The sequence below is a fragment of the Microtus oregoni genome, unplaced genomic scaffold (assembly GCF_018167655.1).
Source record: "Microtus oregoni isolate MIOR12 unplaced genomic scaffold, Mior012 000025F_ref0000491, whole genome shotgun sequence".
NCBI classification, from domain to species: domain Eukaryota; kingdom Metazoa; phylum Chordata; class Mammalia; order Rodentia; family Cricetidae; genus Microtus; species Microtus oregoni.
The window spans coordinates 25,528,093-25,550,788 of NW_024543084.1; the positions used below are offsets into that span (position 1 = coordinate 25,528,093).

Sequence of the window (22,696 nt, forward strand, 5' to 3'; positions counted from 1 at the left end):
CCTATCTCAAAAAGAAAAACCCAAAGCACATACTCTGGACCCTTGCCTCACCTCACCACAATACTCACAGGCTGTGTCCCCCAGTCCGTGACACTCTCCAGCTCCCCCCTTAAATCTTGACTGGTGGCCGGCCACTAGGTCCAAGTGGCAGCTGTGTCTCCAGACACCAGAGACTGAGTAGTGCATTTCCATGGTTGTTATGGACGGTGCTACCTGCCTGTCTGTCATATTCTGGCACCTGGGAAGCTGAGGGAGGAGGACTGTGAGTTCAGGTAGCTGGGCTATGAAGTCAAGACCCTGTTTCATCAAACAAAACTACAACAAAAGGAAACAGCCCAGGTGAAGGCGCATGTGCAGCAGGATGCACTCACCCCTCTTGTCAACCTCAGACCCCTGAAGCACGTAGGAGGTGCTCATGCTAGGAGGTGCTCATGGGAGGGCTTCCTCTAAGGAGACGGAAGGGGCCACGCTGGGGGATGGGTGAAGTAGTACCACCCGAAAAACTTCGTTGTCCCCTGACTAGCAACTAGGTTTTTGCTTAGAAAGTTCTAGTGTCTCCCCTAGGTGTCTTCTGTGGCCGTGAGTGAACTTCTGGCTGCAGGCCCACAGTTCCTAGGTATTCTATGCAGATGCAGCTGGGATGTGTGAGACGAGTGGGAGACTTTAAATGTCTTTTGTCCTTTGTCTTTGATGAGATAGGGTCTCATGCAGTCCAGGCTGGCCCCAAGTCCTGAGTAAGCATGAATCCTCCTGCCTCAGCCTCCCAAGTGCTAAAATGACAGGTGAAGCCTACCCAGAATGACACAGAGCTGGGGGCAGAACCCAGGACTCTGCGGCTCTGACAAACGCTCTGTGGCCTGTGCCCCTGCCCCTTATGGCTTTCTGGGATGGGTCCTTTGCTCTATTCTGCCCAACCTGACACTGAACTCCTGCATTCAGAAGAAACCCTGCCAAGCCCTGAACGCTGGGGTCACAGGGGAGTGCTGTCAGACCCGGTTCCCCCTTGCTTTGACAGCTGTTGTGAAGGACAGAGGTCAGGTTACTGTAGTCACAGAGAGAACCTGGCCAGTGAAGGACAACCAAGGCCATGGCAGCAGAGGTGAGCAGCAGATGCAGGGACAGGAAAAGGAGCATCACCCAAACCTCTTAGTTTCTTGCTCCATGAAGGAGGAAGTGGAGGCTCTCAAGGGCCTGCTTCATACCCCACTTCCACTCAGAGGCCCTTCTGGTCTCTTCCGGCCTTAGGCCTCAGCACAGGCTCAGGAAGGCTGCTGGCCCCAAGGCCACATGACCACTACAGCTGTCAGGGATGTGGTTAGGCTAGGTGACTGTGGGGCACAAAGCCCCCCCACCCTCAGTGCCCCTGACCATGGGAGCCACCAAGTGTCAGCCACAGATGAAGTGGAAAACGCAGCAAGGACTCTGAAGGCCATGATGAATCCCTCCAACACGGACCAATTCCTATCCAAGAACACAATAGTAGAAAACCTCAAGTATGGCTGGAGAGATGGCTCAGCGGTGAGTGGGTAAAGTGTTTGCCACCCAAGTGTGAGGAGCTGAGGTTAAACCGTAAAATAAAGAACTAACATAAAGCTGGATGCAGAGTGTGGCAGTCTGAGTAGAGTTTCCAGGCAGCAGAAAACAGAGACCAGAGACCGTGTCTCAGCAAGATGGAAGGTGAAGACCACACCTCTTGAGGTAGCCCTGACTCATCCACAGACACACACACACACACTCTCTCTCTCTCTCTCTCTCTCTCTCTCTCTCTCTCTTACACACACACACACACACCAGCAGTGGTACAAATAACTACTGTTACAGGAGTTTACCATGTAGCCCAGGCTGGCCTTGAACTTGCTATATAGCTCTGGCTAGCCCACAATTCTCCCTCTCTGCCTCATGGAGCAGCAGAATGGCAGGTCTGCACTAGCTGCTGAGTCACTAAAAAATGACCCTGTCTATGTCACAAAAGGACATCTAGGGTTCTCCTCAGTTAAGTGGCTCCTGAGACTACAAGAGGGGAAGCAGATGCACCAGCCTGGCTCCAGCTGTGCAGGCTTGTATCACATCTTTGAGGCTGTCTTCTCCTGCAGAGACCAAGGCTTCTCAAGGCGTTTTCTCTTTTTTACAGACAATGATGTCCCCAGCCCACTCCGATGTTTGCTTTTGTAATGACTTCATAGACAGAGGACAGGCACAGGGGGCATTCCTCAGGCTTTGTCCACCTTGTTTTTTGTAACAGGTTTTCTCATTGGCCAGGAGCCCTGGGGGCTAGACTGAAACCCAGATCCTGATGAGGGTGTTGGGGATTGACCCAGGCCCTCACGCCTGCTGACAGCTATCTTACCAACTAGGCTATATACCAGCCCCATAACCACAATGTGCCTGCCGACTGTCTCCATGGTGTCCTTACAGCTAAGCCCCTCCTGTTCCCAACCGAGGGCCATGACTGGCTGCTCTGTCTGTGACAAAGGAGCCCCACAACAACTTGAGATGGGAGCCCAGGTCTCTTCAGTCACTTTGCCTGCTTGAGCCATCTCCTGTCATGAATCACCATACCAATGCCTTAGCCACATCGGTGGCCTCCACCATTACCTTGGAGAGCCCGTGGTCTCTAGCACTAGGCTATATATAGGGTGGGGCTTAGGGCTCATCTGACATGTGAAGGCCCTGGGTTCTAGTCCTCAACCACATAAACCTGTAGTGGGACATGCCTGTCATCTCTCTCAGCACTTGGAAGATGGTGGCAGGAGGATAAGAAGTTCAAGATCATTCTCAATTACATACTATGTTAGAGGCCAGCCTTGGCTTCACTCAAAAACAAGGAAAATTATAAAGCAAAGAAAACCTGGAATTTCTAAAAACAAGCCCCTCAAGGGGTCATTGAGAGTCTAAACACTGCAGCCCAGGCTTGTCTCCAAACTCCTGGGTTCAAGTGCTCAAATGATCCAACCTCGGCTTCCTCAGGTGCTTGACAACAGATGCAAGCCACTCCAAGCAGCTTTGTCTACAAGCTAAAGGGTTTATTATGCATCACACGTAGAGTCAGGTGTGGTGGCAAAGGCCTGTGAGCCTAGCACTTGGGAGGCTGAGTCAGGGGAATTATGGGTTTACAGCTACATTTGTTTAATGTGACACCATTAAACAAACAGAACAGAAGCACAGTGCTTGTCCTGATGAGTGTTACGTCAACTTGACACAGCTAGTCATCTGGAAAGAGAGAACCTGGACTGAGAAAATGCCTGCATCAGACTGGCCTATAGGCAAGCCTGTGGGGTGTGTCCTTGACTGATGATTTAAGTGGGATAGCCCAGATCACTGTAGGCAGTACCCATCCTGGGCTGGTGGTTCTGGGTCCTATAATAAAACAGCTGAGCCGGGCAGGGGTGGCACACGCCTTTAATTCCAGCAGAGGCAGGCAAATCTCTGTGAGTTCAAGGCCAGTTTGGTCTACAAGAGCTAGTTCCAGGACAGCTAGAGCTGTTACACAGAGAAACTCTATCTCAAAAAACCAAAAATAAATAAATAAAAATAAAGCAGGCTGAGTAAGCCACGTGGAGCAAGCCAGTAAGCAGCATCCTCCATGGCCTCTGCACCAGCCCCTGCCTCCAGGTCCCTGCCTCAACTTCCTTCAGTGATGGACTCTGATGTGCAATTCTAAGTAAAACAAATCTTTTTCTCCTGAAATTGCTTCAGTCATGGTGCTTCATCACAGCAGCAAAACCAAGAAGATAGCGGTGCACACCTTCAGCCCCAGCACCTGGGAGGCAAAGGCAAGTAGATCTGAGTCTAAGGTCAGCCTGGTCGACAGCGGGAGTTCTAAGTCAATTAGGGCTACATAGTGAGACCTGCCTCAAAAAAAAAAAAAAAAAAAAAAGCACATATTTTATAAGTGTTTTTTCTTTTTCTGTCTTTTAAAAAGTTGTGCTGTTGCGACCTACCTGTCTCTATAGGGTGTGTAATAGCAATTTAAGTTCTTAATTTACTTATTGGGGGAGGCACACTGCAATTACAGGGCAGAAGACAAGTTGCAGGAGTCAATTCTCTCTTTACAGTATGTGGGTCCCAGGGATTAAACTTAGGTCCTCAAGTTCAGCAGCAATCACCTTTACCCAATGAACCATCTTGCTGGGCCTAATTATTTCAAGCCCCCCAGAGTATTTTCATTTGTTGAGGTAGGGATGACAGATATGCACCCTCTCCTGAATGACATCTGTTACCTCAGGACACTACCAATACTGGCCATCAACTGCACTGCTCCAGTCCTGACACCTGACACCCTAGTCCTTGCTCCCCTGCTTCAGGAACAGAAGAGATCATTGCTCTCAACCTGCACTGCCAAGAAGCAAGTGCTGGCTGTACTCCCAGAAACTGGGGAAACTGAGGGCAGCAGAGAGAGGTAGTTCAACCAAGTCAACTTCAAGGCATATGGGTACAGGATCCTTGGGAACCTGACTGGGAAACTCCTGATGCCACTGGAGCCTTGAGGTAACCTGTATGAAGGTGTATCACAAGGACCCAAACTGGGCAGCTTTTAGAGGCTTCAGCAACAGCTATCTTGGAGATGAAGGGCAGGGCCAAAGGTCCCTCAAAAGAGCACTGCCACCAAGATGGGGAGGTGGGGAGGGATACTGTTCCCTGTGATCACTGCATAGCCTGGAACCTGCTGTCTGGATCAGACTAGAGGAGCAGACAGGCTCTCACTATCTAGCCCCAGCAGCCTGGACTCTGCTACATGGATTGCCCTTCCCTGCAAATGCTGAGCAGACAAACCAAGTGCTTAGCTGTCATCACTCCAGCGGACCCTGGAACTGCTAAGGTACCACCCCAAAACTGAAATGTGCTGTCTGCGACAACAATGTGTGCCCTACCTTCCACTCCACAAGTCTCTCTCACTCTCTCTTGGTTTTTCAAGACAGGGTTTCTCTGTGTAACAGCTCTGGCTGTCCTGGGACTCTATATAAAGACCAGACTGGCCTCAAACTCACAGAGATCCACCTACCTCTGCCTCCCGAGTGCTGGGATTAAAAGCACGAGGTACCATGCCCAGCTTGACTCCTCATGTTTCTAATGATCCCACATAGCCCAGGCTGGTCTCAAACCTGGCCACGTGGCTGAAGCTGACCTGGACATCATGATCCTCCTGCATCAGCTTCTTGAGCTGGACTACTTACCTGTGGGCTGCAACCTGCTTCTCTTTACCTGGTCATATAGACTCCAGGAGATTTGGGGCCACAGGGTCAATGCTGGTCTAGTGGCTTCAGGAGTTCTGGTAGTGGGAGAGGTTAGTGTGTATCTTTTGGGATCTGTCCACAATGGTGGAATAGCACGTTGGCCTTTGATGTTACAGCACCGTGCACTCTGGTCTGCATATCCATGGGAGTCCTTCCCCGACAAGACAGCACACACTGGTCCCCCACAGTACTCACACAGGCCCTGTGCATTTCTTCTGAGACATTTGCTACTCTGTTTTGGGGATGGTGCCAAACTTTCCTCAAATTCTTAGGCACTGGGATGACAGGCGTGTCCTACTATATCCAGCTCAAGGAGACCTTTTTTGTGCGCTTAAACTATACCCCATAATTTCACTATACTCTTAGATGTGGTCTTCCCAAAAATGTAACCTCCCCCAGGTCTGAAATAGCTTTGAAGGAGCAAAGGCCCTTCCCTCATTGGCTATGCAGGGGAGAAGCTGGGAGGCTGCATGGCACAGGGCAAACTCAAAGTACACAGCTGTCCCCTGGCAAGGGATGCTCAGGGCCACCCTGACTCTGCCTGCAGCTCGCAAATACCTTTCCAGGAATGGTCCCAGGACACATACCTGTTGGAACAGTGTCTCCTCATCCACCCAACACCCTTCCTGCGGGCTAACTGCTGGTCTGCCCTCTCCCTCCTCCTGCAGATGCACTGGCTCTTGTAAGTCTCCACCGTTCTCCAGCTTCCAATGTCCTTGAGGTGGGCTGGGTGCAGGCAGCCTGCTGGTTTGCCTCAGCTGTCGGGTGAAGGCACCAGAGCCAGGAACTCAATGTCCCAGTGACCACCTCCTCCCCAGCTGTGGCCAAGCAAGAGCCTCTGCCTCATTCTAGTTTCCCTAGTTTCCCTAGTTTCCCAGCCCTGGTTGTGTGACTTGCACTTCTAAGAGTTCCCAGGAGGCACATCAGAAACTACAGATATTGGCCACAATCCCAGGTGCCCACAAGCTCATGTTATGTTCCACTTGTGTTAAGGCAGTGCAGGAAGGAAGTGCAGGGGTGCCGAAGAGGGAAAGGGACTCCTGGGCTTTGTGCAGTCTTTGGACCTGGTCGTCCCCAGGTCCTTGGCAGACAGAATGAAGGCAAGAGTGAGCGTTTCTAGGAGGCTGCGGGAAACACAGTGATGGGCAATTCATAAGGAAGTGGGGCTTGGTAGTCAGCCCTAAGGTAAAGTGACAGTCATGCAAGCATGAGGACCCGAGCCCAGCACCCACTCAGGAAAGGCAGTGCTCTGTGCTCAGCTTGCTCTCCTCACTCCAACAGTCTAGGTCCCAAGCCTAAGGGATGCTGCTGCCGAGCGTGGTGTCTTCCCACCTCAACGGCACAATCAAGTCAGACAGTTCCCACCTGATCCAGACAATCCCTCATCAAACACCATCTTCACAGCTGATCCAGACTGTGTCAAGTTGATAATTAAAACCATGCATCCCAGACTCCCAGTGGACGCCCATAAGCATGGGTGGTGCCAAACCAGACATTCAGCTGAGATGATCCTGCATATTCACTAAGCCATCAACGGTGAAACCTGAAACTGCTTATTTCTGGATTTTTCTACTCAGTATTTTCAAACTGCAGTTAACCATGAAAAACTGAAGCCCAAGAAATCAAAACCCTTTAGAAGGGGATGAATGTCATTGTCTGTAGAAAACCTGCACTGGGCTGCAGATACGGCTCGGCTGGCTGACTGCCTGGAGCTTAGTTGGTAGGGTACTTACAGCTCAGTGAGCACACTGCGTACATAGCACTTACATGGGCTTCCATTCCCAAAGCCACATAAACCAGGCCTGTGGCACACACCTGTTATCCTGGCTCTCAGGGGATGGAGGCAGGGGATCAGGAGGATCCTCAACTATATTGCAAATATGAGGGCAGCCTGGGCTACATGAGACCGTGTGGAATGACAGTAAAGCTGATGGAAATGGGGTGGGGAGAGGTGCAGGAAGCCTACTGACCCCCCTTTTCTGGGGAATTCCTGCTATTGATCTTCAAGCCCTCTTTCCAAGTCAGTCTAGAGACCCAGCTCCAAATCCCACACCCAGGACTCCTCCTCAGCAACAGAGAACATTCTGGCGGCAGGTGGATGGTGACGTGCCTGCAGGGCTCGGTCACATCCACAGAGGTGCAGAAGACATGAGGCTCGATGCACCACAAACACAATACCCTGAAAGCACTCAGACTGGAGGCTCCACGACACCTAGACACCCCTGCCAGCAGCTCTAAGCTCAGTGGCTCCCAGAGGAGCCTGACTGACATCTGGACACATGGTGGACAGGGGCCTGAACCCCAAACATGAACAGCAGGGAGGGGACTGAATTTGAATAAATGTGACCTTTGTGGGGCTTTCTGTACCCTGATGCATGTGTGACCTGCTTGTCTGGCTCCTTCAGAAACTGCAACCCAGGGGTCCCCTACACTGCTTCCTGCCATGGGTCTGTATGTATCTGGTTGTTCCTCCATCCATCCCTCAAGGACTTCAGATTCCAGTCACACGGTTCCTTTCTGCTTCTATGTAAGACACCCACCCCCAAACACGACGCACACTATGGTCTCCCTTCTCCATGGTGATCCTGATGGCCACAATGAGACCTCTGGGAACCCAGACAGGTACAGAGTGGGGTGGCAAGGGTCTCCTGAGGAAGCAATCCTGCCTGCCCCATGGGTCTGCAATGACCCTGTCACCTCCCTGTTACAATCTAACTCCCCAGCACAGCCCCAAACACATCAGGCCTCCCTGATCAGCAACATCCTGATCCGTTTTCCTCTCAGATACCCACAACACCCATCTTTGTTCAAACTTTGAAATATTTCTATTTATTTTGTGATTGTGTATGTTTGTGTACACACATGTGGAGGTCAGAGGACATCTTTCAGGAGTCAGTTTCTCCTTCCACCATGCAGGGCCTGAACTCAGGTTCTGGAGCTTGGCAGCAAGCTCCAGAACTCATTGAATCATCTTGCCAGCCCACAAGCCTAGGAAGCCTCACTGTCTAAGGTGAGTCATGGTCCTTGAACCTCAAGCACTCTGTTCTGTCTTGACCAAGGCCTACCAAACGGTTCCTGCAGCCATCTGAGACCACTGTCTGACTCCACCAAGATTAGTCCCTCAGTCACTGGTCCTGCTCCTGAGTCATGCCTAGCTCTGATGCCTCTGCTCAGGAAGCTTGAGCCAATGGTCCTGCCTGCTTCTTGCCACCCGCAGCTCCCCAAGGCAGGTTACCCTTGACTGCTGGTCTCTTGGTAGGCTGTGGACAAATGTCCTGTGGTGCACTGGCCTCCTTTTTCTACTGCCCCAGGATCCTTGGGCGCTTCAGCCCTTAAGCCACTCTCAGGAGGCTGCTAGAGCAGATCTGCTTCATGTGGGCAAACAGTGATCCTACAGCACTGCTCTGTGGGGACCCTGAAGAGCAGAGATCCAAATAGCTGGGAAGTCTAACTGCAGTCAGCCATGCTAAGGAATGAAATGTGAACAGAGCTAGCAAGCAGAGGATCAAGGTGGGGGGGGGGGGGTCCTCACTGCAGGGTGGAGTATTACTCAGTCATGAAAAAGGACCAAAACTCTCACATACCAACACACATTGTAACACAGATGTATCCTGGAATCATGCTTTTGAGTTGACAGAAGCCAAACCAATGGTCACCAGACACCTGCTGAATTCACATGAACCATATCAGGCAAAGCCAGAGACAGGAAGTACATACAAGAGGAGTGACAGCGACAACTGATATGGACAGGGTGGGGGATGGCATGTTCTGGGACTAGACTGTACAACACAGTGACTATACCAGATGGTTGTAAAATAGTTGATTCTGTCAACATGACACACCCAGGGAGAAGGGACACCAATCATGGAACTGCCTCCATCAGATTGGCCTGTGAAGCATTGATGAAGAAGGGCACAGTCCACTGTGGGTGGTACCATCCCTGAGTAAGCTGACCTGAGCTGTAGGAAAAAGGCAGTTGAGTACTGGATGTGATGGCATATGCCTATAATCCCAGCACTCTTACAGTTCTAGGCTATGAGGAGAGGCCCTATATCAGAAAAGAAAGGAAGGCAGGCAGCAGCCTGTGAGCCTGGGGTAACCAGTGAGCAACATTTCTCTGTGCTTTCTGCTTCAAGCTTCTGCCTTGATTTTCCTCAGTGGCAGGCTATAATCTTTAAGCTAGAACATGTCCTTTACTACTTGCATTGCTTTGGGTCACAATGGCCACCACAGCAGTAGAGAGCAAGTCAGGACAAGCCTTGTGACAGCCCCTGTGTCACTGTGCTGAAATGTGGAGGCAGGCTGACTTTGCAAAGTGAGCCAGTGCTGGCTCACGGCTGGCCAGGGCCCTCTGGCCTGGATCACACTGCAGCATGAGCACACATAACAGCAAGCAATCAAGCCAAGCCTGAAGCCAGAGAAGAGACCAAGACCCCTAGACTCCTCAATGCACAGCCCCAGTGATGTCACCAACATGGGTACTTGGGGACAAATCTCCAAAATGGGGTATTTTAGAGGCTCCCCTCAGATCAACAGCTGCTGAGCCATACTCTTGGTTGACTGACAGAGACAGGGTTTCATAATGAAGTTCAGGCTGGCCTCAAATTCCTCCTGCCTCAGACTCCAAAAGCTAAGTGACAGACCACCATACCCAGTATATCTACACACTTTTTATCTGTCAATATCAAGCCTCTTAAACACCCCAACCACAAGGGTTAGGCACTCCCAATTCCAGAATCTGTATCAGCCAGGCTAGATACCTTTGTCTGAATTCTCAGGTTCCTTACATCAGTGAAGCCATGTGGTTAGGCAGAGTCAAGCCACCATACCCCATGAAAGCCATGGCCTACGGGCGAAGGTCCAGTAATCATAGTGCCGTGGCCCTGGTGACCAGCAGGGTAGGGACGGAGTTTGGTTTGCAGAGTCAGGATACAGAGCCTGGCCTTGAGCAGGAGGCAGCAGCTTCAGGACCCTTCTCTGTTCTGGAATGCAGGTGCCTGTGGTGACTACAGTTGGGTTCTGTCTCCCTCCCTCTCCTCTCCTGATCCAGCAGAGCCTGTGACTCAGTGAAGCTAGGGCCCCTGGGGAAATAGCCCCCGAATGTGGGTCCATGTTTCATTTCTGCTTTCAGAATCAGAACCCATTCTGGCTCACACAGAAGTATCTGGAAATACACCAGGACCGGCCAGGCTGTGCCCTGCTTCCCTGGAGTGAGCCTGCCCAATGTCCTGGGCATGTTTTAGGGTGAACCCCATAACCAGCATTCCAGGCTACTCAGCTGAACTCAAGGCTATCAGGATTGCTGTGCCCACAAGAGTGACAGTCCACCAGGCTTACAAGTCCCTGGATGGCTTAATGTCCTTTTAGCTAAGGCAGACCACAGCCCACAAAAGTGTCTCCTATCTGAAGGGAGACAGTGTGGGGGCCCTGTTCCTTGCCTACTGGAGAATGCTCCAGTCCTGCAGTCCCCACATCCTTTGAAATGGCAGCTCTCACTGGGGCATGCAGGGACACTGACTGACAGGCTCTTGTCTTCCATAGGCATCTTCCTGTTTTTTGGTCAACACTGCACTGAGGCTGCACCCAGGCCTGAGGGGGACAAGAAGGCCCAGAGACACCCTAACCTCAAAGCAACCCAACTTCTTCTTTTGGGGAGTCAAGAAAAAGTCCCTGGCTCTGCAAGCTGCATGAATCTTTGGCCTTTGCAGCCTGGAACCCTCAGAGAACAGGAATGAGTGAGGTTGGAGAGTCACATGAGTTGGATTGATGTACCAAGGCCTGACCCCTGGCAGCTGTGACCAGGGAACAGGGGCCTCACAGATACAGCTAACACAAGGTTCTTTTTTGTTAGTCAGTGCCTTTCATATAGTATTCAAAAACTGAGGCAGGAGGATGAACAAGTTGGAACCAGCTTTGGTAACATAGAAAGAAAAGAAAGGAATCAGGTGTGGTGTGGTACATGCCTGTCATATGAATACTTGGGAGGTGGAAACAGACGATCAGGAGTCCATGGTCATCCCTGGCTACATAGTAAGTTTAAAGTCAGCCTGAGCTACATGGGTACCTGTCTCAAAACAAACATAATACAAAGAAAAAAAGCTTTTGATCACAAGTACACACCTCACCCAACGCACATAATTAAAAATTAGGCTGGGTGTGGTGGTGCACGCCTTTAATCCCAGCACCTGAGCGGCAGAGGCAGGTGGATCTCTGTGAGTTCAAGACTAGCCTGGTCTACATAGAGAGTTCCAGGACAGCCAGGGCCACAATGAAACCCTGTCTCAAAATAATAAGTAAATAAATAAGCTAAGTTAAAATTTTCAAAAAGAAAACCTGGCCAAATTCTCTGCCTCCCAGGATGGCTATGGGCAGTATTCACGTGGGCAGGGACAGTGTTCGTTTACGGGACAGTGACAGGTCTCAGACACTCTGGTGTTATGCCTACAGGAGCACTCCTGACATGTGGTGGATGGAGGCTGCAATACTAGCTGATGCCCTCAGAGTACAGCTTGCCCACTCTGTAGAGAAGGACCTGGCACCAGACATGGGAAATGCCCATGCTGAGAAGGCCAGCTCTGAGCTCTGAGCATGGGAACCCCAAGCTGATGGGTACCCTGGGAAGCATGCTGACTCTCAGCCCCAGAACTGGCTCTAGTTCACCTCGAACCCAGCGAGGCCACCACCCTCCCCAGCCAGTGACTGCCAGAGAGAAGTGGTCAGGCTGATCCATGGCTGAGGCTCCAAGAAGGAATCTAGTGGGAGTGGTAGTTGGCTCACACCAGTGACTAAGCGCTTGACAGCGACGACAGCCAGTGTCATGCCAGCATCCCTAAGCAATTGATGAGGAGGCTGGCAATGGCTTCACCAGCTCAAGAGAAAAGACAGGTCCTAAGACAACTATGAAGTTGGTCATTGGTCGCTGAGTATCACCAGTGGTTAGTCTATAGGGGCCACAGTGGTCGGACCTGGAAGTGTGATCTCATTTGGAAACAGGGTTGCAGGAATCTGTGTTCTGTGGTTGTAACAAAACACCCTGGAATGGGAACCTCACAACGACAACAGTTCACTTAGCCACCTGCCCTCTTCATGGTCAGCTCCTTGAACTTTTGCCTTTTCGGTTCAAGGAAGGGCTCTGCAGGTTCTACTTGAAGTTTCCAAGTGACCAACAGCACCACTCTTGCCTCTGTTGCCATCAGTAAGGCAAACAAGGGCCATATGAACACAATCATCAAGATACCACAACCACTTGTGACCAAGGCAGCTAGTGCCCATCGCGAGAACCACATGCACAGCACAGCACCACTGCACAGGGGTTCATGTCACGACATTGCAAAATGTAATGGAAGCTCACTGTGCCATACCCAACAAGACCCGTCTAAAACTTAAAAATGACTTCTTTGGGGATTTTGCCATTTCTTACGTCAGATCATGGCTCACTGTTGGTAACTGAGGCTGAGGGAGACTTTTATTTGTGGAAGGGATAGTTGATCCACACAGATGGACTGATACAAGTTGGGAACGTGATACTCTAAAGAGAACCTAAATTCTCTTCTCTCTTCAAGACAGGGTCTCATGTAGCCCAGGTTTGCCTCAAACTCTAAGCAGTCAACGATGATCCTAAACTCCTGATCCTCTGGCTCCACCTCCCAAGTACCGGGACAAGAGATGCACACCATAGCACTCGGCTTAGAAAACTTAATCTGTTACTCAGTGGTGTTTTGGATTTTTTTTCTTTTTAAGTTTATGAGACATGGGCACTGAACTAACTAAGGGTTGTGGAAGAGAAAGCAGAAATACATCACCCTTGCTGGTGCACAGCTGAGTCCTGTGACCTCAGACAATGGTCTGCAATGATCTTGAGAGGAAGAGGAACCCAGATGAATGCAGCAGGCTAAAAGCAACTGCATCAAATCTGCAGAGCAAACAGCAGCTCTCTATGCAGGGGGTGGTCAAGAGGTCATAAGTCAATGGGGGCTACCCACCCCCACCTCCCTTCCTCCAGGGACCCTAAGGATAAAGAAGCCTTCCACGTCAGGGTCACAATCCATTCTTGTTTGGCACTCCCAGAGTGGGAGTAGCCTTAGTTCAAGACACCCCAGGCCATAACCTCCTGTAGCCTTTTTGCCATCTCCAATGAGAATCCAGAACGGTCCTGCTTGGGGACAATGACAGAGAAGTCTGCCTGATCAATACAGACCAAATGTGGCCCCTACATTTCTGTTTTTTGTTTTGTTTTTTAAGATTCCCTATGTATTTTATTTGTTCTGTGTGGTTGCTTTCATGAGTTTATATGCACTATGCGTACAGGAGTCCTTGGAGACCAGATTTCCTGGACCTGGAGTTACAGATGGCTGTGAGCCATCATGTGGGCGCTAGGAACTGAACTCTGGTCTTCTGCAGGAGCATTAAATGCCTTTGACTGAGCCATTTCTCCAACTCCATTTACCTTTTAATATCTGTGCACAGCTTGGGTATCTGGCTGCCACACCCCTGGAACTCTGTTGACCTCCTCTGAGACACGGTCTTTCCCTGGCCTGGAGCTAACCCCTTATTCAAGCGTTGCTGGCTAGAGAGCCCCAGCCTCCCGTCTCTGCCCACAATGCTGGGATTACAAAGGTGCACAACCACGCCCAGCATAGGGTCAAACCTAAATCCTTGTGCCAGTGAAGAAAGCACTCTGCTGAGAGCCACCCCAGCCCCACACAGACTGGTCTACGGTCAGCTGGCTCTGGAGACAGAGCTGCAATATGGAGGATCAACTGTCAGAGGATGTTACTTAGTGAGGGGAAAAAAAGCGAGCTCCCCAGTTACAAAAGGCAGAGGAACCTTAGGCACAAATGGATTAGCAAGGTAGGGGTTGCCAGGTGACGGTGGGGTTAGGAAGAAGAGCAGGTCCCCATGGTGGTGGAACAATGCACCACACTAAGGTAGTAGCCAAAGGTGTCACACTCGTGTCCCCGTGCATCAAGACCCAGCCCTGAGATATGCTGCAGGCTTAGGGACAATACATTAGTACTGACTTCAGTTACAATGAGCACAACACAACAGCCATGAACTAAAGGCAGGAGGTGAGAGGCGACTTCTGAGAAGTTTGTTACCTGCTGACATGGCTTTGAAGAAAAAAAAAAAATCAGTCAGGTGGTGGTGGCACAGGCCTTTAATCCCAGCACTCAGGAGACAGAGGTAGACTGGTCTCTGTGAATTCAAGCCAGCCTGGTTTATACAGTGAGTTCTAGGACAGCCAGGGCTACACAGTAATACCGTGTCAAAAAAAAAAAAAAAGGTAAAATCCACTGGCCAATGGGTGAAGCACTTGATACCAAGCCTGATGACCTGAGTTCTATCCCTGGGATTCATATGAAGGGAGAACAATCCCCAGAAGGTTGTCCTCTGACCTCCACATGTGCACTGTGCACACACACACACTCACATACATACAAAATAAACTGACTTTTAAAAGCCTATTGAGCAAGAAGAACTGGAGAGATGGTTCAGGGGTTAAGAGCACTGGCTGTTCTTGCTGAGGCCTCAGATTCAATTCCCAGCACCATGTGGCAGCTCACAACTGCTCATAGCTCAGTTCCAGGAGATCTGATGCCTCTTCCGGTTTCTGCAGGCACCAGATGTCGACACACATGCAAGCAACCCTACCCCCCCCCCCCACATGCACACATACAAAGACACAAACACACAGAGAGACACACAGTCAGACACATACATAGAAAAGAAAAAAAAAGCTTAGCATTAAAAAAAGAGAGAAGAGCAGGGCCTGGGACCCAACTCCAGGGCTGCAGACGCTAGCCCATGCCCAAAGGCTTGCCCGCAGTGACACATCAACAGCTCCTATGGAATTTGGTAAATGGGGACCTCGGACAGGAGGCATAAGCTACAGGGTCTGGCAAGGTACAGCCTGGCATCATCTCCCTGATGGTCCTGAAATGCCCTCTGATATTTAACACGAGCTCAACCTGTTCGTCTAGGACCCAGAGGGCAGATGAACACCAAGGAAATTTGAATCCTGCCATTCTCCTCTCCTGCTCTGGATGCTCTTGAACTTGAGGTCAGGCCTGGCTGAGCCAGAGGATTTGCAGCCTCCCTAAGCAAGCAGATCACTAGCAGCCTCTGTAAGTGCCTCTGGGCAAAATGCACAGCTCACGGCTCCCCTCACATCCTAAGCCTCTAACCTCATCCCAGTAGTGCCAGAGCCTAGACCACTAGGAGTGGCCGACACCCCAGATACACAGAATGTCTCACCCAATCCTGCCCTCCAAAGCCAGAACATGTGTGCACTTTCTCTGTGTGTGCTGCTTGGTATGGAAATGTGAATCCCGTGCAAGATCAGTGCACTCTGAGATGGAGACCCAGCTTCGCACAGCTCAGTGAGTGGTGAGAAAACCCTGAGCTTCACCCCCCCCCCCCACTCACCTCCAGCACAGGCCCTGCACCTAGGATGGTCCTCTCGACACCACTGGCATAGCCCTTCTGACTGAGTGCTGTGAGGCAGTGGATGAGAAAGTTGGTGCTCTGTGTCTTGCCAGAGCCACTCTCGCCTGAGATGACGATGCACTGGTTCACACGCTTGCGCAGCATGGCATAGTAGGCCACATCTGCCAGAGCAAACACATGTGGCTCCAGTTTGCCCAGCTGCTGGTTCTCATACATCTTGACATACTTGGGATTGTAGATGGGCAGAAACTTGAAGGGGTTGATAGCCACCAGGATGCTACCCGCATAAGTGTAGATCTTGTGCTGCATGAAGCGCAGCTTCAGGTTCTGAAGCAGGTTGGCTTCAGTCAGTTCTGGCAGGTTACACAGGTCGTCAAAGTCGGCCTGTGGCCGTGGCAACAGCCCACGCTCCACCAAGCGCCGAGCGGCTGTGGGCTGCGCCAGCAGTTGCATGTGCACGTACTGAATGCTGCCATCGGCATTGCGCTCCTGTAGCACAAAGTAGTAGCCATCCTCCTGCGGGTGGTCATCCTGGGCACGTCGAGGCCAAAGCAGTACACGGTGCACGGGCGAGTCGCTGGCATCCAGCACCCACTCCTCCCCGCCTGACTCCTTCACCTCCACCAGCACGTAGTGCTTTGAGCCATCCAGGCGCAGGCTGGACACCGCATCTCGGATGACATCGGTCGTGGTACTGTCCTTGGTGGCGGTCACACGGCATGAGGTCTGGCTCCCAGTGGTGGACAGCTGTGGGTAGATGTGCAGGTGGTAGGTGGCCTGCTGCCGACGGCCTGTGCTGCCAGCCTCGTGTCCACTCATTCTGTCGGCCTCCTGGCCTCAGCATGCCTCACCAGCGGGTGCGCACCCCCGACAGCTGGAAGGAAGACCAAGATTATCATGGTGACCAACCTGGCACAAACCGCGCCAGACCCACAACAGAACCCAGCAGGCAGCTCAGACCAGAAACAATCTGCTGGTCTTGAGAGTGAGGACTCAAGTGCTTCCATTTATTTACCTTCTTCTCTTCATGGCAAATATGGAACCCAGAGCCTATTGTGGGTAGGGAAGGGACAGATATCCCTGAGTTATGACACAGTATGAAGGCAGAAGTGGGGTGTGTGATTCTAGGCAGGGACTCCACCCCTGAGAACGACCCCAGCCCCTTGCTGGGAGATTCTATCTAGGCAGGGGATCCACCGAGCCATGCCCTAACCCTGGCAAATATTATTTTTAACAAAATACGTTTACTCCCGTAGGATGCAAGAACAAGGAATGAGTAGATGCCGATAATAGCCTGCCTGGTATCTTGCAGAAAAAAACACAAATGCAGTATGAGTCAAGTGCATAAGACCACTGTGCACCAACTGAAGACAATGAGGCCTTTACTCAGGCCAGCAGGAGAAGCTGGTCTGCAACCCCAACAGTAAATGAAACATAGGAGGGATTTCTCTTAGGGAGCTGAGAAGCCTTAAAAGGGAGTAGCAACCTGAAAGAGGGGCTCCGAAGGATGAAGAGGAGTTTGTTCATGAGACTAGCCAATAGAAGGGGGGTGTGGTAGTCTTCACTGCCTGTTTTGATAAATAAAGTTTTATTCCAAGGCAGAAATACTGTATGTGACCACTTTTGCTACAACACCAAAAAAGCAAGGTCACAAGAGAGACCAAGGGCTGACAAGGCTATAGTATTTACCTCGCAGTCACTTCCAGATGTTTGATGGCCTCTGACTTTGCAGAAGTGTGACTCCGCAAAAGCCTAAAAGACAGGCAGTCGAGGGATGGCACTGGCACTGGGATCCTAGGCTGTGAAGCATGAGGAGGGACAAGGCTGAAAGAAGCTCCCTATGACAAGGTGACAGCAACAGTTCCCAGAAGCACCATGGAAAATGCTCAAGGCAGACAAGACACAAGCTTCACTTCAGGTCTTTCCCCACGATACTAAGGAGCCATCTTTTGGTAGAATATGGATCACTTGAGGTCAAGGTACAGCTCAGTGGTGGGAAACGTCCCTGGTAGTCCTGAGCTCCTGTGTTCTAGCCTCAGGTCCCCAAAATAAAATATTTGGTTCAATAGATATAAGTACACCTGGTTGGCAGCACACACCTGTCACCCTAACTATCAGGAAGCTGAGGCAGGAGGATTTGAATAAAAGGCCAGCCTGGGCAGGTCAATCTCTGTGAGTTCAAAGCCAGCCTGGTCTGCGTAGTGAACTGCAGGACAGCCACAGCTACACAGAGAAATTCTGTCTTGAAACAACAACAACAAAAAGTCACCCTGGCAACTCAGCTTGATTGTGTCTCAAAATAAAAAGTGAAGAGGGCTGGGGGAGGAGGTATGGCCAGAAACTAAGCCCTAACAAGGCTATGGTATTTACCTCAGTCACTTCCAGCCCTCTGCTGGCCCCTGACTTTGCAGAAGTGTGACTCGGCACCACAAGCCTACCGGGCTTCAACACCCAGTATTTCAAAACAGCAGGAAACAAACCCTCAAATACCCAGCCACACACAGAGATCCACAAAGATCTGAAGAAAACTTCACATATGCGAATTCCATGTAGACACTTCTTATCATTACTCCAAGTCCACACACAACCCTGACACTGTCTTTGGTATTTAGGACATTTAGAAATGGAGGCCACAGAGCTGGCTCAGCAGCTGAGAACACTGGCTGCTCTTCCTTCCAGAGGATCCAGGTTCAGTTCCTAGCACTACATGACAGCTCACAACCATCTGCAACCCCAGTTCCAAGGGATCCAGCACCCTCTTGTGGCCTGCTTGGACACTAAGCACGCATGTGGTACACAGACATATATGTAGGCAAAATACCCATACACACTAAATAAAAGAAAAATAAAAAAAAAATAAAGACATCTAGACATGGTTTACTGTCTTCAGGACAGACAGCTGGTGACCCTGAGGGTAGACATGCCTGCTAACACCTGACAACTGGGTTGGACCCTGGAACCCACAGAGAACCAAATATGTTGGAGCATGCATGTAGTTCAGAGTCCCATAGATAGTGAAACAGGAGCCACAAAGAAGCTCAAGGGCCAGCTAGCCTGGGGTACACAGTATCAGCATTGCAGAAATGGGAGACAGTACCCAGAAACAAGGCAGAGGTTGGCTGGGGTGGCACACGCTTGTTGCTGTGGCATCTGTAAGGCAGAGAGAGGTTGGAGGATAAATTCAAAGCCAGCCCCAGATATATAGTAAATTGGAAGCAAGCCTGGGCTACACAAGATCCTGTCTCAAAAAAAAAAAAAAAGGAAAGGAAAGGAGAGAAAACTGACTCCCAAAAGGCCTCTGACCTGTGATTGTGTACCATGGGAAGAGTACACGCAGTGCAAACACGCGCACACACATGCACTTACACGTGTGCATGCTCGCTCACACACATACACAGAGGCACACGACACACTGTGTTATTGGCTAACTCCAGGCCACACACTTTTGTTGTTGCTCTGTTTTTAGCTTGTCTTTTCAGACAGGGTCTCACTATGAGGCACTGGGCGCCATGGAACCTGCTATGAAGACCAAGCTGGCTCAATTTACAGGCCTTCTTCTGCCTGTGCTCTCCCTGCTGTGGACTGGGGTCAAAGTTGTGCACCTTTTCCTACTGTGTGTATGCACCTGGGCCATGTGCACATGTGGGGGTCAGAGGACCACTTGCAGGAATCAGTTCTTCCCTCTACCATGTGGGTCCTAGGGATTAAATTCAGGGTTATCAGGTTTAGCAAGCAGCAAGTTCGTTTGTTTACGTGCTGAGCCATTTCACTGGCCCCTGGAAGTCTGTTTAAATGTTAAGCATCACTCCAGCAGATCCCAGGCATTCCCACCGCCCCCTTCTGCCCTCCCCCCCCCCCCCCCCCCCCCCCGTAAATCTCTCTGGAGAAATAAAGTGGAGGCAGGTGAATGCTACAGCAGTGTGGTCCCAAGAGCTCTGAACCAGTCAGCACTGCAGCATCCACAGCCAGAGGAGGAACAACTGCGGCACAGCACACAGCCTCTACCACTTCCTAAGACGCAGCCACTGCAGTGTGAAAACACTGCCAAGAGTACATACAGACTTGGCAATTTGCTCTTGGTCCTAGACCCAAAAGCACTCAACAAAGAAACTCAAATCCCAGCAGACAAATGCACACAGACTGGCTCGCATTACAAGGCAGAAACACACCAAATGTTCATCAATGGATGAAGGGTTAAGTAAAATGTGGAATACCACTCAGCCGTGAAAAGGAAGGCTCCACTGGGACAGAACATGGGTAAAACCAGGAAACATGATGGGGCATTAGTCACCTGGCAAAGCAACAACCTAACATGTATGTAAAAGTCCTGGGTTCCATCCTCTAAACTATAACCTGAAGGCAGTTGTACGTGCCATCCCAACACTGGGGCAGTAGAAGGAGGAGGATCAAGGACAACCTTCATTATGTAAGAAGTTTAAGAACAGCCTAGTATGTATGACAAACAAAGAAATAGACAACAACACTGATATCCAGTGTGTGATCCCACTGACAAGAAATATCAAGAACAAGCCAATCAGAAAGGCAGGAAGAAAAGCAGAAGCTGCCAGAGGCCAGAGTGCTGTGTCTTCCATGGCAATGGACAGGTTCTGGAATGAGCAGCTGTGAGGATCGCACAACAATGAACCACTACCCTCCGGAGAGCTGTCCACTTTCAAGTGGTAAATTTTACACGGCTTCACTTCAATAAGACAGAAGCATTCAGGCCATGCACTCCACATCCACAAGGTTCTCTAAACCGTAGCTGACAGGCAGTCTCGGGGCAATAAGGAGGGTGAGGAGACCCGAGCATCTCTGACCTTGGTCACAGCATTAGGCTCATGCCACAACCAAACAAATGGCACACATGGCTTCCTGTGAGGCAATCACACCTTTGTAGACTGTTTGGGAAATCAGGCGATGCGAGTCTGAAGATGGCCTGGGGTCCGCAGATAAAGGTGCTTGCCACTAAACCTGACAACCCGACTGAATCCCCAGGACCTACCTGTGGCTGAAGCAGAAAACCTACTCCCACAAGTTGTCCTGTGACTGCCACAACATGCAACACATACAACCAATAAAATGGAAAACAAAACCCCACAGAATAAAAAGACAGTCTTGCTAATGCACACATGTCATCCCAGCACTTTCTTTTTTTTTTTTTTTTTTTTGGTTTTTTCGAGACAGGGTTTCTCTGTGGCTTTGGAGCCTGTCCTGGAACTAGCTCTGTAGACCAGGCTGGTCTCGAACTCACAGAGATCCGCCTGCCTCTGCCTCCCGAGTGCTGGGATTAAAGGCGTGCGCCACCACCGCCCGGCATCCCAGCACTTTCGAGGTTGAGGCATGAGGATCCTAAGCTCGAGGTCAGCCTGGGACACAGCTAGAGATCCTGTTTCACTCAGCAAGAGCAGGGGTGGGAGCTGTTAGTGCAGCAGGGGCTGGGGGGGGGGGCTGAAGCCACGCTCACCTGGCAGTTCAGGTCACTCTAAGAGTCAATTATAGAATGTTTCAGGTGATGCCTGGAGGGCGAAAGCAGTCTAGGTGAGAAACATGGCGACTCAAAGTGCAATTCTATACCTTAATCAAGTCACGAGCACTCACATACCGACTGTCCTTCACTGCGTGTGGACTTTTAGTTAAAGGTGCCCTGTGGATACCACAGGGGTCCTGTACATAACACATCACCTAATGATGGTGAGCTGGGTCAGTCCACTGTGTGACATTTAAAAAAGTGACAGAAGCCGGGCGGTGGTGGCGCACGCCTTTAATCCCAGCACTCGGGAGGCAGAGGCAGGCGGATCTCTGTGAGTTCGAGACCAGCCTGGTCTACAGAGCGAGTTCCAGGACAGGCTCCAAAGCCACAGAGAAACCCTGTCTCGAAAAACAAACAAACAAACAAAAAAAAGTGACAGAAAAGGCTAATGATGTTGCATTTGAAAAAAAATCTGTCAAATGACACCTGACTGCACACTTCTTGTGGACCCACTAGTACCAATAAGGGTGTCTACATGCCCACAAGTTCATCTGCACAACACATGCACGAGTACACACATAAAAACATATGCCCTGTGCACCCAAGCCCCCACATCTTTGCACATACGAGTCTGCATGTATTCACTCATGGGTCCATGTCCAACACCCATATGCCCATAGCCAGGCTCAGAGACCATCACCCCTCCTAAGGCATGTGTTCTGGGAGGTGACCCCTGGGTACAAGCCAACTTTAGACTGTCACCAGACTTCCTAACTTCCTAGATATAGAAGACCAGAGGTTACAATGGTGCCTACCCACTATCCCTAACAGGGACCATCTCCCATGAGAGAAGCCAGCAGGGCCTACTGATGGCGTGTGGCTAGTCCCTGGAGCACTGCCACCTGTCCTGCCCAAAGCCATTGACTGAGTCCCTCTGACCATGCTGTAGTTGTAGGCTGGGCCATCTATGCCCAGTTCAGGCCCTTGCTTCAGAAACTGCCCTCTCAGAGGCAGGAATGAGTGCGGTTCGTGGGACAGCTAACAGGACCTGCTCAGCAAGCCCCATCTCAAACTGGAAGAAAGCTGATAAGGCTTCTTGCCCAAGATGCCTGATGCTCTGCCAGGCTGTGGGCAGAGGGGATGGAAGTCAGCTAACAACAGGTAAGGAGACTGTACCTTAGATAGCACCTCTTTCCATGTTGGACTGCCTGCTTCCTGGGAAATCCCTGCCATGGGATCGGCCTAGGGAGCCCCTGGCAACTTGCCATCCTCCCCAGGTGCATACTGATGCAAAGAGGAAAAATTCTGCTTGAAGGGAGCACTATACCCACATTCAAACCAGAGTCCAGCAGCCCACAGGTGCAAGTAGGGGGATTGCTTGAGCCTAGGGTTTCAAAACCAGTGAGAGTCTGGCTCAAAAAATAAACAAAACCTATACACACAGATAGATAGAGACACAAAGACACATTAAGAGACATCTAGAGGCCGGGCGGTGGTGGCGCACGCCTTTAATCCCAGCACTCGGGAGGCAGAGGCAGGCGGATCT

At 50.7% G+C, this 22,696-nt stretch overlaps 1 protein-coding gene across 17 annotated transcripts in view; it reads right to left on the reverse strand.

Moving 5' to 3' along the window:
• Positions 1-22,696, reverse strand: part of Myo9b (myosin IXB) — an 88,138-nt gene that overhangs the window by 51,582 nt on the left and 13,860 nt on the right. For all 17 annotated transcript variants that reach the window (XM_041674148.1, XM_041674143.1, XM_041674138.1 and 14 more), the window contains one exon: positions 15,660-16,554. In XM_041674148.1, the coding sequence (XP_041530082.1) occupies positions 15,660-16,499 (840 nt within the window). In that variant the 5' untranslated portion in view covers positions 16,500-16,554. The remainder of the gene's footprint in view (positions 1-15,659; positions 16,555-22,696) is intronic.